The following is a 15,368-nucleotide window of genomic DNA, read 5'->3' on the forward strand; positions in this document are numbered from 1 at the left end:
CCGGCCGTGCCTCGGCCCCGCCACCCGCGCCCCGCGTGGCCGCCCGCCGGTCCCCCGCCGCCCCTTCCCCCGCCGTGGGAGCGGTGTCCGGCGTCGCGGCGGAGCCGCCCCCTCCCCGCCCCGGGACGAGTCCCCACCTCCCGACCCCTCCTTCTCCTCCTCCTGCTGGAAAGGGAAATATGAAGCGGAGCCGCCGCTGCGCTCGGCGGAGACGGCGGGAGCCGCGGCGGTGGAGCGGGCACTCTCGGGCACCGAGCGGCGGCCGGGGCGGGAGCCCTGAGCGGCGGGAGCCCTGAGCGGCGGGAGCCCTGAGCGGCGGGAGCCCTGAGCGGCGGGGGCGGCGGCGGTGGTCTCCGGCCCCGGAGGGTGCCCGGCGGTCCGCGGCCCCCGCCAGCCGCCTGCTCCCCAGCGCCGGGCCGTGGGCTGCCCGCGGCGGTGCTGAGGCGCGGGCGGCGCGGCGGGAGGTGGCGGCCGGAGCGCAGGAGCGGGGAAGGGGCTCTGCGTGGCGGGGAGATGTCCGCCCCGTACGGCAGCCTGATGAGATACCTGTTCCCAGCCCTGCTGCTGCACGGTGAGTGCGGGGCCGGGGGGGAGGTGCGGGCCGGCTGCCCGGGGGTCCCCGCCGTCGCGGGTGCGCCCGAAAAGCTGGCTGAGTTGCGAAGGGGGCCCCGCGGCTCGCTGGCTGGTGGGGGCAGAGGGTCGCGGGTGGGTGCGCTCGCCCTCGCGACGGCGGCCGTCGGTCCCGGCCGCTCGGGCCCGGGGGTCTGGCAGAGGAAAGGTCCGTATGGATGCCGAGGCGGGCAGAGACCCTGCCGGCGCTGCGCGACCCCCGCGGTTAGCGGCACCCCTTGGCACACCGGGTGGGCGCGGCGTGGAGCCGCAGCCCGCCGGGCCGGGTGGGACCACGCGGAAGGCGCCGCGCTCCCGGGCTGTGCCGGCGGCGCTGGGTTGCGCGCCCGGCGCTGCCTGGATGGAGCCGCTGGCCCGGGCACCGCACGCAAAGGCTTTCCTCGCCGGCGGGCGAGGAGCTGGCGCTGCCAAGCCACGGGGAGCCTGGCCGGGTCGTCCGGCGGCGTCCGCGTTTCAGCGGCAGGCGAGGAAGCGGGCTTTGCCGTGGGGGTGTCGGCTGGGAAGCCGGGGGCAGCGGGGCGTGCCAGCACCGGGGCTTGCACCGACGGAGAAGCCTTTGCTGCGGCGCACGGGGACCGGGGGTGTCGTTACGCACAGTCCCGCCTCGACACTCGCAGCTTCGCCCTGGTCTGACGTTTCCCTGAAACTGCACAGTAGGCAAAATTTTAATGAGGAAAGCCAGCGTATTTAAACTTAAAATTACAAGTTCATCTTGTCGATCTGTATTTAAGCACTTAAACAGATAACCCATCTTTCCAGAAAGCCGGTGTTCTTCAAGAGCAGCTCCTGAAAAGGGGGTTACTTAATGAGCTGCTTAGGTATGGCTAAGATTTGGCAGCCAGATTAGAAAAATCTGGGCGCGATATTCTGAAAGTGTGACTCAACTTACTCAGTTACAGCATCGTTCTGAAGAGTGTTCCTAATTCTCATGTACTTCGTAGCATGTAGCCTTCTTCAGTTCAAGTTCTTAGGACCCCAAGTTTCCTTGTAAAGAGAGGAAATTTTTTTAACCATTACAGTGCAAGTGACCTACATGGAGTCAGGGTGAGATCTGTGAGCTGGGGTGAAGATTTCAAAGCTGTTCCTGGGGTTGATTTTGTGAAGCAGGGATTGCCTCTCTCTGTGTTTGTACAAGTGCTAAGCACGCAGACGGCATTTAATAAATAATAAGAAGCATGGGTTTCTGATTGTGTATTTTCTTTTGAGAAAGAAAGAGCAGGAGACCCTGTTCCCCAGGAGGGGGTTTTATACCTTTCTCACAGCTCAGCTATGAAATCCGGAGAGTGCAGAAATGTGTTTAGCTGAGCCAGACCTGCTGGGACGCCAGAGGTGTTCTTTAGAACTCTGTGATCTGAGATGTAAAAGTCGAAATGGGAGGTTTGAAGTTAGAGGGTAAAGAGAGGAGGTGTAATTACAGGGTTGGACTCCCCAGCTCATCTGCTTGGAATTACAGAACAGAGCTGAACCCTGGCTGGAGCAGGAAACAAATCAAGGCCAGTGATCAGATCAAAAAGGCAGCTGCCAAAAGAGGATGAAGGAGGAAAATCATCTATTTCTTCCATATGCAATTGTGTTTCACCAAATAACATAAACCTAAGTTCTTGTAGAAAGACAGAACTCAGCACCTTGCATGTGAAGATAAACACCTCTGTAATAGTAGTGCACAGTTTGGATCTGAGCTTCAAGCACTGGGAAGCTGCTGCCCTCTTACAAACTTGAAAATTACATCAGTGGCATATAACGCGCTGAAATGTATCCTGTCTAAATGTATTTACCCTGTTAGCTTTAACTTGGCCTAGAGTTCTTCCCTCTGTGCCATAGAGTCGATAGGAACATCCCCCAGTCAGCGGCTAGCCTGAATTGGTAATATGTAAGAATAACCAGCAATCCCAGGGGATCACAGTGCTAAGCCTCTTTATGCCACATGTTGTTTTCCTTTGCATTTCTATTGCACGTGGCAATTTAAGGGTTAAAAGCGAGTGAGTGTGAGTGGGTGGTTGAGGATTTTGGGGGCTTAAAAGTTTTATAACAGAAGTTGGCTAAAGCTTCTTTCAATATGTTAAGAAATGCCTACTTTAACATCACTGAATTGAAATTTGGAAAAACTTGTCTTCATTAATCAAAATAAAACCTGTACAGTGTCAAAAAAAAAAAAAGGTTTGCAGCTGGAAGTTGTCCATTATCACTGTTTTCTTTGCTTAGACAAAAAGCCACAGAAGTTTCAGATGTCAAATGCTAAGATCGTTCAGCTCCAGAACACCTGATTAATAAAAGCTACATTCAAGTAGATTCAAAACAAATTTGGATAATTTCTTTTGTAAACATAAACTTTTTTACAAATACAGATGCTATGAAGAAACTTCAGTGTATTTCTGATTATGTTTCTCTTAGAGTAATGAATTAGAAACTTTAAACCAAGTTGTTGATTTCATGGAAATAGTACTAATAAAGGTGATGAAGACAGAACTGCAAGGCTTTTTGGAGCGAAACTGTTTATGCTTTTAAAAGCTCTCTGGCAATACTGCTTAAATTAGTTACATAGAAGTGTTTTATTTCAAAACCTGTTCAAGAAAATAATATGTAAATGCATCAGAAGATACCAACACTCATATCCATAAAATGGAAAAATATTGTGCGCCATACTAGAGGCATATGTGATCTGTTCCCTCAGGAAAGTACTGCATCTGGAAATCTGGAAGACAATAAAGAGAGAAAAAGGGGGAGAGACACCGCTCAGTGTAAGGCTTATGGAGTTTGCAGGGAGAGTTAGAAGGTGGACTCAATTTTATTCACAATTTCATCAGCGTAAATTCGATTTCACTGATCTCTGTAGCTTGATTATGGGCTAACAGTGGTGCGATGTAGGTGTCATGATTAGTAAGGGCAATTTTTACGCCCTGTAGAGTGTCCGTAGGAGGTAGGCTGGCAGGCTGTGGTGCCCAAAGCTAGCCTCAACCATGAAGGCAAATACCTTCAGCTATTCAAGGCAAGGCTAGTATTTTATTACAGACGCGACGCTTTAAGCAGGGCTGGTAGAGGGTAGGATTATATGTAGCGGGCTCGTTTGGCATTGTCTTTACTCAGACACAAGTCCCGTTGGTGTTGGGAGCAGTTCCACCTGAATAAGTCCTGGTGCTGAGGTGTGGTCGGAGGATGGGGCAGAGGCCTGCAGGCTGCGTGGCAGATGTCTCTGACAGAGAGCAGATGTTCCCTTCAAAGAGAGCAAGACCGAACTACCATTGATATTGAACTGCACTAACGGCCCAGCGCTGCACCCACTCATCCCACTGGTGCCAGTGGCAGAGTTCCCGCTGCCCTGCAGGGAGGTGGACTTTAACCCTTCAGGGTTTTGTAAAGAAGCCCATGCTCCTGGCAGCAGTGTTTCACCTGACCCGGGTAGCAAGCAGCAGGCATCCCAGCTTAGAGCTGAACTTCAGCTTAGCAGAGGTTATCAGCTGTGCAACTGCTGGGTTCTCTGACCTCTTCCAAGAAGGGGCATCAAGTAAGGACCAAGGTGTCCAGGAGTTTCTCTTTAGCTGTCCCATCTGAACATACTTTAGATCTCTCTTCAGGACCTTCCACCCTCTGAAACGTTTATTTCACACCTCTTTGAAAGCTGTACCTGGAAACTGTATGCACAAGAAAGGCAACAGATACATGTGAAAGGAAATCGTCGTCCCCGTCTGCTGCCGTAAAACCCAGCTTTCCTTTCCCAGCCCTTTTGTTTGTAGTAGCTAATTTAGGTCCCAATCTTGCAAGGACTCTTTGAAGTTTCAAGTGAAGGGAAAACACTGGTAAACACAGACCGTGGCTTGGTAACAGGACATTATATTCTCCATGGCAATTATGTAAGTTTTCACTGTAGCTAAAAGCCTGTCACAGGCGTTATCTAACACTATCCCACATCAAGAAAGAGCGTAATCCAGATGTCTATTTATTTAATTGTGCAGGGCAACTGCCCAGATAAGGAGAGCTATAAACTTAATCCAGCCAATTATTCTTTATCTGTTGTAAGGTTTTTCAAGTTCCAAACAAGTTCTAACTTGAAAAGAGTTTGCTGCAGAAATAAAGCACGAACATTAAAATGTTTCTATCCCAGATGAAGCCATCACGTATTTTGAACTTGTACGGTCACTCAAGGTTGTTGTAACTCATAGTAAAATCGTGGTCTTCTGGATTTACATTGCTATAAATTAAAGAAAAAAGTGAAGTGGTTTCTGCTGAGCAATCCAAATCCAAAGCCAGGTTTGAATCCTACTATTCAGGTAACATTTATTCTCCCATTTAGCAAAGGGTGAACCTGCTGAATGCCTAGTAGCTTGGAGTCTGGTTTGAAGCACTACACTTGAACATGTTTGAAGCCATGGTGTAGATTCTGGTAGAGGTGCTCATTAAACTGATTAAATCTAAACAGTTTAAGATTTAGGATTATTTGCACTATACTTCTGCAATCTGGCATAGCTCAGAACAGAATTTGGCCATGGTGTTTAGGCGTGAATTAAATTATAAGAATTTGTTCCAGCACAACTCTACTTATTATCTGTGTTGCAATTGTATGTTATTTGCATACTATTTTTCAGAAAACCGAAACATTTATTCTAGCAGCTGGCAGTTTTTTGCAGAAGTGTTGGCGGAGAGCTTTGTCAGAGCCATTTTTGAAACACATTTGAGTAACACGCTACCAACAGATTGCCCTTTTAAGATTCGTATTTTACTCGCAGCTACATGCAGAAATCTTTGAAGAACTTGAAAGTAACCTATCTTCCCATAACAATTATTTTATCTTGGATGGTTGTTCCCACGTCAGACACAGGTTTATAGGTGAATCTGAGAGCCTGAAGTCCTCCTCTGTCTGTTGTGGTGCGTACCTCTATCCATCCTACTGGAGCAGCAGCTGTGCAGACCTCCACCTTCCCACTTGGATGTTACATCTTCCCCTGTAAAGTGTAATGTGTGAGGGCCTGGGCAGGGATCCCCAGCTAGCTGCAGCACCTCTTACACTATTTTCAGTTAGTTTGATGCTGAAACTGTGATCCACACTGCTAGGGCTTGATTATGAAAGAGAACTTGGAGAACAGCTCATCGGAAAATGCATTTGTTTTGCTTTGCTTTTCCAGCTGGCATTTCTGATGGATTCTGGAATTTTCCTTCTCCTTTTGGACTTGCTCCTTTGTGTAAACAGCTGGTGTGGGGTGGGTGATACAATCTTACAACCTCTGGTTGTGGTGTTGCTAAAGTGAAAGCCGACCAGAGGCTTCACAGGATTACTGCTGTTAGTCTCATACAAAGATAGTTTTTTGTTTGAAGTCTGTCACACTTTTGAGTAATAACATGGTGGATTTTATTTTTATTTTTTAACAAGTGGGTAAGATTCCTTTCATAATACCCCAGCATTTAAAAGGCAGTCAGTCAGAGAGAGTCTGAGATTCTTCCATGGCGTGTCCTGGAGGTATTGAAACCTACCATCTGTCTGCGCTGTAGAGAGTAGCAGACTTGGATCTCCTTGAATGAAAGTTGTGTCTCCAACTATGTTGCAACTGCGTCTAGGCTCCAAAGTGGGCTTTTAAAGAGCCATGAAATTCTTTTCCTAGTTTCCTGAAAGCACATATTTTACCTCGAGCCTTCCAGCAGCATCCCGTTTAACATGGCCAAATAGATCTTTCACAATTAGTGGCATCATCCCTGCAGGACCTCAGCTTTGCAGGACACTTGGTTGTGCACCACCGGGGTGGAGCAGGGGGACACTGCGCTGCCCCTGAGCACCTGCTGAGAGCAGAAGCACGGGAAGGCAGCGTGCGGCTTACTGCCCTGTGTGGGAAGCGTATCGCCGGTCTTGGTGTTTGATCTTCAGATGGGATAAGGGGAAGTTAAGGCTCCTCTGCACACTAGTTGTATGTACAGGCATATGTCAGTAAATACAAAAGCATTGAAACGATTACTTGGTAAGGAAGAAGGCTGTGCTAAATTATTTCCTAACCCCAGCAACACAAACATAGGTAAAGGTCCCATCGCTGCCTTTTGATTTTATACCGTAATTGATATTCAGACGTTCCTGTCCTACTTACATGGTATTGCCTAGCTTGTGCGTATTTCTACATCCCTTCCTCTGTCTCTGCAGCTGTCCTTACCTTCTCATGCCTGTCTTGATTACCTAAGCTTGTTCATGCCCTCATTTGTCACAGTTGGGTGGATAGAGTCCCAAACAAACACCCTCTTTGCAGGTACAGATTTCTGGGGCTATTGAAGCAGATCTCCCTTCCGTTCACTGCTTATGGTTGGTCATTTGCAAGTTGCAGACAGAACTACGTACATGTGACAGAGAGAGTGGAGACCCAATGTCTTTTGAACTATATGAAAGAAAAGACACTGTGTAATACCACATAAAGTTTGGCTTCTGTTCAAAAACCTCTTCATTATTTCCTCCAGGGAATAACTGGGAATGCATAATGTGGTTACTGCATTTTCTCGCTTGATATGTGCACAAACAAGATGGTAGCCACCCACAGAAGGATTTTTGCTTGGAGAAATTAAATGCCCAAGTATGTTTGAATGAATAAATGATTCATTTTTAAGTGCATCTGTATTCATGAATCATATGACATGAGCTAGGCAAAAATACAACTGTTTAAAAGCAAGTGGTATAATAAATACACTTTGGAAATAGTCACTTGAACCATTTCAAAACCTCCTCTTGATGGCAGGTTTCAAACACTTAACAACTTCAAGTGGAAATGTAAATTTTCAAAGGCTTTTTCAGTGTGAGATAATTTGTATGCAGGACACATTCTAACAGCTACGTTTCTGTTGAAAGTTAATACTGATGGCTACAGTCTCTACCAGGTACCTTGCAGGAGGTGTCACTTCTGACCCAAAAGATGTTCCGAGCCTATGGACAGGAGCGCTCGCTCCATTTCAGAATGACGTGCTGAAATAATGGGGGCTTTTTGAGTGTGTGGAGACTTAGAGATGGAGAAGGGTGCTAAAAGGTCACTCTCAGTCACTAGCTGTGGTTCAGAATGACGAAAATAAGTATACAGGTAAGTTCACCTGTACCTGGGTGAACTTGTTCTGCTGGTGGTGTGAAGGCCTGTGATATCCACCCCATACCCACAAGGTTTCAGAAAACCCAAACAAGCCCAAGTTTCTGAGAGAGTCAAGCGCTGCTCCAGGTGCGGTGAGCTGCAGGCACAGCACAGCACAGAGCTGCTGTGCAGAGATGCTGGCTTCAGCCCCGGCGGCTGTAACGCCACATACGTGAGGCACTGACCTTACCTAGTAAATTCTGCCTCTCCAAAGTTGTAGTCGGCTCAAGCAGAGCATCACCCTGTTGTGGCCATGCCATTTCTGAAGCAGTCGAGCCTTTTCTGGCTGCAGAACGGGAATTGTTTGGCGCTAACACGAGTGACTGCTCAGCATCACAGAAATGCCTGAAAGCCTTGACTTCCAGAAAGCGAGGAGTGTTCACCCCCTGAAAATCAGTCTCCTTTAAGGGCATCTCAGACAGCATGCTCAAATATCAAAGCATCTCTAGTATTTATTACCCTTTAGACAGAAAGGCCATAAATTCTCATTCACATTGAAGAATTGTTTGTAACCTGCAACAAAGCTGCCAGATTTTCCAATAAAGACTTTGTAAGGTTGTGTTTATTAACCTCATTAAATCTTGAGATCATTCTCAAGTGAGCACTGTTTACATTCAGGTATTTATTGTATTTCTTCTGATCATTCTTTACTGTGCCTACTACATAAGTCCTTGCCTTTGTTAAGCTATTTTTAATTGGTTGACATGTATTTGTATTTTTAGCAATGACATTTTTCCAGGTGTAACACCTGGAAAGTCCAAGTTTCTTCCAGAAGATCTAAGACCTAGACAACATAATGAATCACTGACACCATTTTCTTTTTTGCAATAGGAAACAGCAAAGGTTTGAAATATTGTCCACCTAAAACCAAATAATACGGATTTTCCTGTAACTTCTGTAGCGATGCTGTGCACTGCCCAAGCATGTGCCTGGGGAATAAAGCGTTACAAAGGGTCCTGTGTTAGGCAGCTCAGCATGGTGCAGGGTTGCACCATGCACTGGTGATCCCCAAGAGCTCATTTCCTGAGTCGAGTCAGCAAAGAGGGCACCAGAAAAGATGGGAGTGAACCTAGACCTTGCCCCTGGGAGCACGTGTTAGCAAGACATCCCTCTCCTGATATGGCCACCCTGACTTCCCAGGCACACGACCAGCCCCTCCACCCCACCCCGTATTTGTTTTCTAGCCTGCTGGTTCTTAAATTCCTTCTGGCAAAGTAATACCATTTCCAACCCATTATGTCAGGTTCGTGTTTATCACCTCCTAACCTCTAGATGTGTGTTTTTCTTTTGATCCATGTTTTCCAACATATCTAAGAGCAGGCTGTGCCTGAAAAAGTAAAGACACATTCCTTCTGAAGCTATGTATTCATTTTGTTCAATTAATATTGTGTAAAGAGAATGCTGGTGGGTTTTGTATGTATACATTACTAGAAACCAAAATTACTGTGTGCTGCAGATAAAATTAGCTTTTGAAATTCCTTTTCCCCTTTAAAATAGAAATAGCAGAATCTGCCTTTAATTGACCACCTCAGTCATCACAGAGGCTTCCTGTGTGTAGAGGCTTTGCTTTTAATATCTGTTTTCCCTTGGCTTTAAAGTGTAGTCTTTATTTGCAAGTTTATTATAGAAGCGTCCAAATTAGAGGTGGGCTGAAACCGCAAAGTTTATGTCCGGATCTGGATGCAACTTTCTAAAAGTTTCAAGGTCCAGGTTTTTGATTGTCCTGACCAGAGATTATAGAGGTGTCTGTAAAATTCAGGTTCAGAGCCACGTTTCCTGGGTGTGGAATTGCAACTCTGGTTCAAGCCCTTTTTCCCAGCATATTTCATGAAGCAAATTTATTTAATGGATTATTAGTGGGCTTACAGAGGAGAATAGCTTTCCAAATTATTTTTTTTTCCCCAGACGAGAAAAGACACATAAACAGTACTTTCCCAGACACAGAACAGTGCAAACAAGTGTCACTGTACACAAGATGTTCACAATCTCCTTTATTGTGTTGAAGCCCGTCTCAGCAGGGTCTTATGATTATTTACACTTTTCTGCCACAGGGCTGGGAGAAGGTTCTGCTCTTCTTCACCCGGACAGCAGGTCCCACCCTCGATCCTTGGAGAAGAGTGCATGGAGGGCTTTCAAGGAGTCACAGTGTCACCATATGCTGAAACACCTTCACAATGGAGCCCGGATCACTGTGCAGATGCCTCCCAATATTGAGGGACACTGGGTCTCTACTGGGTAAGAAAAGATAAACCAAGATATATGTGGAAGAGAAGAGGGCAAGGAAGCAGAGGTGGAAGTATGAATATTCCCACCTTAAGCAGCAGGGGAAATATTTTCTTCAATATGGTGATGCTCTAGATTCCAGCTGCTTTCTGTATGTTCATGCATAAAAGAAGAAGGTGGGGCATTATGTACTTTAGAATAGCGTGCTATAAAGCTGCCTTGATAAATCAATTCATAGTTTGGATTTTAAACAGCATGCTGTGAAATATCTTTAAATCTCTCTTTGAATAGGAAGGAGCGCAACAAGTTGCCAAAACTTGGATGCTTATTCAAACATAACATCTTTGACTGCATGCATTAGATCCATTGAATAGGTCCTTGTTTTCAGAGCATGTGTCTAGCACAGGTTTTATTAGCAAAAGAAATGAAGAAGCTGTATTTCACAAGCTTGTTACTCTCTGTACACGATGACTTGCAATTCAGAGAGCTATTTTGCTTTCTGTGTTTCAGCAGGCAATATTCACGTGGCTATTTGAAGTGACTTGTAGTAGGACAGACGGGGTTTTTTTAACAGAAAGGAGTATATTTATGTTAAGGAGAGAGGATGTGAAAACGGGGACAAGCTTGAAGGCACAGAAGGACTTTCTACAGGAAGTGGAATTTAACTGTCATTTATGACTTCGGGGGGAAAAAAACCCACAAAACCTGAATATTGCATGGTCCAGATTCAAGCCAAATTGAAATTTTGTGTTAAAGGTCAGAGGTTTCTATTAACTGCCACTCCTGTTGAAATTCTAAGAGGAAAAGCTGAGGACACAATCCTGCACGTCCTCTGCAGACCAGAACTGGTGGAACTCCACTGAGAAGTTTCTACAGTAGCATAGATGTCGGTGCTTTGTACTGTTGTGCAGACGTTTGGGATTTTGCTTTCTGATGTCATCAGTCCTTTCACTAAATCTGTCGTGCAAAAGCGAAGAATAGATGTTTGATAAGCCACTACTTTTTTTCAGAGAAGAATGGAGTCGCATGGTGGTCCCTAGACAAAAAGTATTTAAACCTTCAAAGATCAAGCCCTCAATATGATCACCATGAAGCAGTGTATTAACAACAGCATAACATCAGAGGAAGCTGTTGGTTAATTGGCAGGCCACAGGTGCCAAGTTCCTATTTACTCCCATTCATGCCAGTGGGACATTAGCACCCAAGTGTCTCTGTGGACTCATGTGAGTTTGCTCAGTTTCGTTACCTGTAGTGTACATGATGTGTCACCTTGCTAAAATTTTGTTTCTATCACTTTCTGTCTTCCCACAGCTGTGAAGTTAGAGCAGGCCCAGAGTTCATCACAAGATCTTACAGGTTCTACCACAATAATACATTTAAGGCCTATCAGTTTTATTACGGTGGCAATCGCTGCACAAATCCTATCTACACATTAGTTATACGTGGCAAAATTCGACTCCGCCAAGCATCCTGGATCATCCGAGGGGGTACTGAAGCTGATTATCAGCTACGCAGCATACAGATCATAAGCCACAATGAAGCAATAGCCAAAAAATTAAGTGAGTTGGTGAACCATACATGTCCTGGATTTATACCAGAAGATAGTCCCTGGGAGCAAGATGTGAGCTACGATCTGCTGAGAGAAGATAATGGCTGTGAATGCACCAAAGCTCTGAATTTCGCCATGCATGAACTCCAGCTGATCCGCGTGGAGAAGCAGTACCTGCACCACAATTTAGACCACCTTGTGGAGGAGCTGTTTCTCGGAGACATTCATACTGATGCTACCCAGAGGAGGTACTACCGGCCCTCCAGTTACCAACCTCCTCTTCAAAATGCCAAGGTATGTGTGTGTATATATGACCTCTTTTTAAGATACTAGTGACAAAGCTCACGTTATTCGGCTATTCTGAGTCAGTGCAGTAGCGTAACCTAAAGGGTAGATGTGCTTCTAATATAAGAGGTCAACTGCAGCCTTACAGGTGATGCAGCCAGTTAACAAAAGATCACAGAATGTATTCTGTGAGAATAGTAACTTTGCTGTGGTTTATGTGACTGCATCAAATATGCAAAAAGTAATCTGATGAGCTAAGGTCCATAAAGGCCACGCCAAAGATGGAAGGCTTGTATGCAGAGGTGGGAGTGGCTGGCTGGGACCAGGGCTGTGGGCTGGCAGCTGAGAAGAAAGTTTCATACAGGACTGAGAAAGGAGAAGAGAAAGAGTTTGTGTATGTTTGTATAGCTGCAGGGGTGCCAGGGAGAAAGGAAATTGAACCATGTCAGCATATGGAAGCTGGGTGATCAATAACCTGAAGAGAAAAAGAGGAAATTGTAAGGTAGACACATGAAAGGGGCAACATGAAGGGGAAAAAACTGATGGGCTGTGCAGGTCATGGATCCAGATGCAGGCGCACACATTAATGAAATGAAAAACAGGTGAATTTTGAATGGGGCCCTAATTCTATTTGATAATTCGGTTTTCAAAGGGGCCTTAAAGTGCCCTCAGCTTTGTTGGGAACCGATCAAACCATAGTAAGCTAAATAAAAATCAAACAGGAAGAGTAGACGCTGATGGCCTGTAGCAGGACGGCTGTCTCTAGATCTTTCCCGGTGACATTTCCAAGGCAGGCAGCAACTGGAACCACACTGCCAGGTGCTGCTGCCGTCGGTGTGCTCCCGCTGAGCGCTTGCCACAGCATCACTTCTAGCTAATGGGATATGACCATTTTTAATAATCTCATTGCAACCAATTAAAAAATCAGCTATGGCTTATTGGCAATAGCGGGAAACGCAACAGGGGAAGGGAGAGTTCTGATGAGAAAGCATGGGCTTTCCCTGCCATTCAAAACTGTCTGCCCTGGTTTGCATCTGCCTCCTGTGAACATCAAATTTCAATAGTTCAGGACCTAATGTGGTGTGCCTTTAATTGCCTTAATAGCCTGGCAGAGGGGTAATTTAATCTAGAGTCAACTGTGTCTCTGTATGAAAGCTGCTGTCATTTCTGTCATTCTTATGCTCTTTTCAAGTGACCAAGTACAAATTTGCATATTCTTTTAAAACATATCTTCCTGAAACAGAGAGTTTCAGCAGCAGCAGATGAACCACAGCACGTTCCTCATTAAAATTTTACTTTTCTTTTATTAATTCAAACAAGTGCATTGACTTTCTCTTTGCTTATTTGGGAGTGAGGGTTCTTTCCTAAATGTCTTCCTTGCAGGTGTCTATAGGTACAAATTATCTGACACCACCTATATGTTGTATACATTCTAGAAAATATCTTAGGTGTTTTTCTGACCACATAAAACAGAGACAAAAATCTTCATTTAATTTACCCTAGCTGATTATTTTTTTCTGGTCAAATCTAGTTGTCTTATTATGGACTGGTACATAACATAGTAAATGCTTATGCTTCCACCTTGTAGCAATTTCATTACTGTCAGAGTGATCAGCTGTACTACCAACCAGCTTTATAAAAATAAGATTTTTGTCCGGGTCTGCTGTAATTTTAGGACACACTGGTACACACGGGTAACGAATTTGCTGCCCATTTCTTCTGCTACTGTAGCATCACTTTTTCCCTCTAAAATATAATGCTAAAATTTAAGGGATGAAATCTTGCATAAGAGGTCGGTTTCTTGAGCCAGGTTAGCTAAATCAACTGTGAGAGCACGGAAACTCTCATTTATGTTCACAAAGACCATTATTTCAAGTGTGATCCGATCCATTCTGACCTGAGTGGGTAACATCACTATGTGGAAGATAAGAGCAGCCTCAGCCTGCCTGCCTGAGTCACCCTGCATGCTGTTATCCCTCAGTCCCACATGTCCAGGCATGCAGGTGCTGCCTGCGGGTACCCGTGCGCTCCGATCGGGGAGCGCCTGCAGTGTGGGTCCCAGGGGAGGCTTCCACATCATGGAGTTGCAAGGACAGGGGTAGAGGAAAAGCAAACAAGCCAACTAGTTCTCCATTGGTATTCATGGAGTACAGTGCTTCCAAATGCATTTGTTGGTAGCCAGGTCTTGGCAGGAGCTGGATCTTGAGGCTAAATTATGACAGTGGAAGCTTGTTCGTAACAGTACTATGGGCTACAGAAAGTAGTTACTTGATAAAGCAAAGCTTAACTTTGAGTACACGAAAATACATATGGATTCCAGCTCTCCAGGGTGAAACCACTGCAGTTTAATAAGTGGAGGCCCGGGTCCTGACTTGCAGGTCACTGCTCAACTCCCAGTTTGGGCAGTTATGACTTCTGACAAGTCACATTACCTCTGTTCCTCCTCCAGCTGTTGTCTGCATGGTCTCCTTGGCTCCTACAATGTGTATATATATACAGCATCTGGGCTGCTGGGACACCACTCTCAACTGGAGCCTTCAACAGCAAAAGATATGTAGGTTTAACACAAGTTTTAAGCTGCAACAGCACAACTTTGCAGCTCGTCTTTGTGTTTTTTGGTAGGTTCCTCTTGCATAGATTTGATGTGAGATTCCTTTTTTCTCAAGAGAAGCTGGGCCTGCTGATACTGGCTTTCAGCACAATATAAATAAAAATAGCCTTAAAAAACCGAACCTTTGCTTCAGCTGCCATGAAAGACTCCTGGGTGTTGGTTTGTACCTAACCATGAAGTTCTCTATGCCAACAGGTTATCAACCCAGCCATCTGACCTAGTGTTTGCCAAATGTAAGAAGAACAGTAACAGAGATGCTTTTTTTTTAAAGTCCAGGCAAACATACCGTTGAAAGGTTATAACCCTTCTTCTTTGAACTCTTTTCCTTTTCTAATTGTTGCTCCACTGGGACCCAGCTGAAAATGAGTTTAAATGCTAAATTGAGTTTAAAACTACAAGTAACAGACTCCTCTGGAAACTGGACACCATGAATAAATAGAAACGCTAAATCAACTTGTTTTTTTAAGGTTTCTACAGTCATACTAAGAGGCTGGGGAGGCCAGGAAATTGCTTCTGAAGTGAATCAGGTGTATTGTGTGGAATCCTTCATTTAAGGCTTTTTTCATTTCCTTTTTATTTATTTTTATTTTAAACTTATAAAGGCCTGCCTAAAATAAGTTAAGAGGATTCACATTTTGTGTTAAATTTATAGTTAAGCCTCTATATAGAAGAAAGTTCCACCCAGCTCAAGAGTTTACACAGCCTGTAAGTTGGATGTGGTAGCCACATTCATTACTTATGTGGTTGAAATGAATGGTAATTAAAAGCAAATGATTGCTGGATATGTTAGGAATGCCAAAGCCACATGATCAGGACTTTAAACAAATAGAATTGGACCTTCTCCAAATTCCTGCAGCGATTTCACCACAGGATGGTAAATCAAAAGGGCTGTCCAGAAACCAGACAACTTTATGCTGAGCTACAAATCTGAATAAATTCACAGATTACTGTATCTCAAGTGTTCATATACAATCAGGGAGCTTTTAAA

At 45.2% G+C, this 15,368-nt stretch overlaps 1 protein-coding gene across 2 annotated transcripts in view; it reads left to right on the top strand.

The window, feature by feature from the left end:
* Window positions 1-304: 304 nt before the first annotated feature.
* APCDD1 (APC down-regulated 1) overlaps window positions 305-15,368 on the top strand; it is a 32,478-nt gene continuing 17,414 nt past the window's right edge. The window contains exons 1-3 of one of the 2 annotated variants that reach the window (XM_040587686.1): window positions 305-571; window positions 9,764-9,947; window positions 11,247-11,778. In XM_040587686.1, coding sequence (XP_040443620.1) covers window positions 514-571; window positions 9,764-9,947; window positions 11,247-11,778 — 774 coding nt within the window. In that variant the 5' untranslated portion in view covers window positions 305-513. Of the gene's footprint in view, window positions 572-9,672; window positions 9,948-11,246; window positions 11,779-15,368 lie in introns of those variants that run through there. The other variant, XR_005826991.1, reaches the window with a different exon arrangement.

The sequence above is a fragment of the Falco naumanni genome, chromosome 3 (assembly GCF_017639655.2).
Source record: "Falco naumanni isolate bFalNau1 chromosome 3, bFalNau1.pat, whole genome shotgun sequence".
NCBI classification, from domain to species: domain Eukaryota; kingdom Metazoa; phylum Chordata; class Aves; order Falconiformes; family Falconidae; genus Falco; species Falco naumanni.